The 3,953-nt window shown below is 38.1% G+C and overlaps 1 protein-coding gene across 1 annotated transcript; it reads right to left on the bottom strand.

Moving 5' to 3' along the window:
• Window positions 1-864: 864 nt before the first annotated feature.
• Window positions 865-1,367, bottom strand: LOC102975340 (protein FAM136A-like). The gene has a single exon (XM_055089183.1). It carries the CDS (start codon window positions 1,321-1,323, stop codon window positions 907-909), a length of 417 nt encoding a protein of 138 aa, XP_054945158.1. The 5' UTR covers window positions 1,324-1,367; the 3' UTR covers window positions 865-906.
• Window positions 1,368-3,953: the final 2,586 nt, after the last annotated feature.

The following is a 3,953-nucleotide window of genomic DNA, read 5'->3' as shown; positions in this document are numbered from 1 at the left end:
CAGCTAACAATTCCTCTTTTGCTGTTCATTCCTGAATACTAGCATATAGCACAATCACAGTCCCCTTCCCCTTCAAGGGTGAGTGTCACTGAAAGATTGTCTTGTCACTTGACTGACTCTGCTGCAGACAGCCTCAGGGCTCATCATGGCTGCCAGTTAGAGGGAAGGTTTGTTTCCCCTACCATTGTGATAGTGCTTCTTATATTTTTGCAGGGTCTCCAGGCTGAAAGATGTCATGTGGGAGAATTTTAAGATATGCGCATCCACACTTTGATGGCCAGAAATGAATATCCGCAAGGACCCTTGCAAAGTTTTTATCCAAACTGCCTCTCCCAACTCTACATCTTAAAGTAACTTCATGCCCTTGTATATAAAACAAAACCAAGCAAAACAAATCCCCAGAAGCCCCCTTTCCCCTTCTAAATTAGTGACCTCATGGATTTTGTTTTATTTCCACTTTGTGGGAAATGTTGTAGTGATCCTTCTGGTAAACTGGAGGTTCGCAACAAACAGAAACACCTCTCCTCACACGCCACCAGATCATAAGCAGGTCAGATGAACCTGCCAGCCTGCTGGTATCTGTGTACTAAGAGAATCTGGTACCTTGGAGGGCTCTGGTTTGGTACAAGGGAGACTCCCTGTAGCCAGGATAAGCACTTGCCACGTGAAATTCAGGCTCATAAAAACTCTCCTGTGCTATCTATGACCCAAATTTTAGCACCAGTTTTTCTCACTTTCTAGGATTCAAACACAAAGGAACCAGTGTCCAGAGGCAAGTGACATAGGCCTTAAACTTGCTGCCATCCTTAATTTCCTCATTCATAAACTTTCCTTAGAAAACCCAAATCCCCATTCCTCTTTTAAAATAGATTCCTGCCTTCAGCCCCGATGGCCAATAGCAGACATCTATTTCCCAATGGATGAGAGAGACTTCTTCATCTTCTTGGTCATGGCTGGGATGAGGTTCATGTGGTCATCCACACACTTGGTCACACAGCTCTCCAGCTGCCGCTTCACCTGAAGCTCTTTACTCCCCGCATCTATTGAACCTTTGGCATTGTCGTTGCAATGCATAGTGCACCGGGCCAGGCTGTCCTGGAACTTCTCCAACTCTCTGGTCACCAGGGCCTGGGCTTGAGCCAGAGGTGCATGGCGGCGCTCAATGCACTGGTGCACTTGCTGCATGGAGGCCTGGCTATCCTCACAATAGCCGGCGCTGCACCGGTACATGAGGCCCTGCATCTTCCAGATGTTCTCTCTCTCCAGACTCTTCATCATAGAGTCCACCGCGTCCTGCGCGCGGAGCTGCTGCAGCTCCGCCATGGCAACCCCGCGCTGCTCCCTGCCGCGCCGGTGCCCACGTGGACTCCCGCGCACTAGCCCCCATTAATATTATTTTAAAATAGGTATGTAAAAACTTTCTGTTTTAATTTATATTACAGTAAATGTTAATAGCTAAAATCCACATCACAAAGAGTGTAAAGGGGTCCTGAGAACAATGATTTGGGAACCACTGATCTAGAATACCATAAATTGCAGTATGGGCACTGCAAACGATCTCTTCAAAGCAAATATGGGCTATTTCCTTTCCTCGTTTAAAACAATAATGATTACATTTGGATAGTCTTTTGTACTTTCCAAAGTGCTTTTATATGCATCAATGAATTAATCTTTTGAATAATCTTATAGGTCAGGTATTGTTTTCTCCATGTTATTAAAAAGAAAAGAAAAGAAAAGAGGTCCAGAGCAATCAGGCAGCTTATCTTAGGTCAGAGAGACAGTAAAAGAATGAGATCTGACCTCAGATTTTCCAATTTTAAATTTCATCATATTTTTGAAATACTACCATATAGGTTCAGAAACTATTAGAAATTATTAGCATGTGAACAATTCAAATTACCATCCGTTTGAAAAAGGGGTTATTAAATTACTTTCAGGTGACCAATATTAAACTCAAATATATTTTCAAATCATATTGGGTTTGAGTTATGCTCTTTATGTTGACATGCAGATTATTTCAAATTCTGAATTAGTAATATCTAAATGAATGTTTTTTATAACCTCTTTATATCTGTTCATTGTATTAGATTTAACTATGAGAAACTGTCAATATTCTCTCATTTTTTGACATAAAAATGACAACTTCATGTGGCTCAACTTAATGCAATTTTGAAAACACAGAAGATTAATGAAATCTTTTAAATTAGGTTAAAAATTATATTAAAAGTATGAAAAAGTATAGACTGAATAAAAAAACAGCCTATGTAAAAACCCCAACTCCTAGTACCATACCCCAGCATTCTGAGATAACTACTGCCAACAATTTCCTGCATATCATTTTACAAATTGTCCACGGACACACAATCATACATATATCTGCTAAAACATATACACAAGTGGAATCATACTAAACAAACTACTCTGCAAATTGCTTTTTTTGCTTAATATGTTTGGATATCATTTCATTTGATTCATATACGTAGTTCTATTCCTTTTTTAAAGTTCTATTAATCTATTGGAGCATGTACAATAATTGACTACTGAATTTTAAAAATATTGACAATAATAATATCCATATGGTAAAATGCACTAATCTTAAAGTTTATTTTCTGCATGTGTATGTACATTAATTTCTATATGTATATGTATACCTGTGTAACTGCCACCTATATCGAAGTATAGAATATTCCCAGCATTCTAGAAGACTCCACCAAGTTGATTTTTGGGAAGGAAGAAATTTTCCTCTATTTTTCTAGGTTCTTCTGACTGGTCTAAGAATTAAATTGACGTGAGACATATTAACAGGAGAAAATCACACAGAAGTTTAATAACATGTTAACATGGGAGAGACCCAGAAAAACTGAGTAACTCTTCAAAATGGCTGAAGCCCTCATCTTAAATACCATCTTCAGCTAAAGACAAAAGAGAATGTTGGGAGTAGTGGTTTGGGACTTCAAGGGGGTGGAATGCAATTTACACGGAGATGGAAAAGCAAAAGTTGGTAAATAAATGTTTGCTGGGCCATACAGAGACAATGGGACACAGAGAGGAATTTTAACAAACAGACTTTGCTAGGTTCTTCCCTCTCTATACACCTAGTTCATATTATAGCTATCTATGGTGATCACTCCTGTCCTGGAACAGGTCCTCCATCTACATTCTTTAGGCAGTTAGGGGGAAGGTCAAAGTTTTCTTCCTGAGTCTTTTGGGCCTTGATTGTTTTCAGCTCAAAATAATCCACATACCAGAGAGACCTTTTGGGGTGGCAAATTTTGCTCCCCAGCTGTTCCCAGCCAATACCACCCCAACCCAGCCACCATTATTCTGATTTTTATCAACATAGTTTGATTTTGTCTGTTCTTAATCTTCATATAAATAGAATCATACTGTACGTTTTTGGTATGTGAGTGCCTGATTTCTTTTGCTCAACATCAGTTCTCTGAGATCAATCCACATTATTGTGTGTAGTAGTAGTTTGTTCCTTTTTATTGCTGTATAGTCTTCCATTGCATGAATTTATCCATTCTACTGTTGATAGACATTTGGTTTTTTATTTTTAAAGTTTTAGATGTTATGAATAAAGCTTTCATGAGTATTCTTTACACGTCTTTTAGTGGACATATCCATTCATTTTACTTGGTATATTTTACCAAATGATAGAATATACCAAATAAAATATTCCAATTTATTCTTTGATGATTTAAGAACTTTTGTGTTAACCTTTTAAATATTAATGATTATTGCAAAAGTGCTACAGATGGTCTAAACCTGGGATGACTCTGGAAGTTTCTTTTAAAAATAAATTTTTGGGCTTCCCTGGTGGCGCAGTGGTTGCGCGTCCGCCTGCTATCCATTCTACTGTTGATAGACATTTGGTTTTTTATTTTTAAAGTTTTAGATGTTATGAATAAAGCTTTCATGAGTATTCTTTACACGTCTTTTAGTGGACATAT

The sequence above is a fragment of the Physeter macrocephalus genome, chromosome 12 (genome assembly GCF_002837175.3).
Source record: "Physeter macrocephalus isolate SW-GA chromosome 12, ASM283717v5, whole genome shotgun sequence".
In the NCBI taxonomy this organism is placed as follows: Eukaryota; Metazoa; Chordata; class Mammalia; order Artiodactyla; family Physeteridae; genus Physeter; species Physeter macrocephalus.
This window is presented reverse-complemented; position numbering and strand designations above follow the sequence as displayed.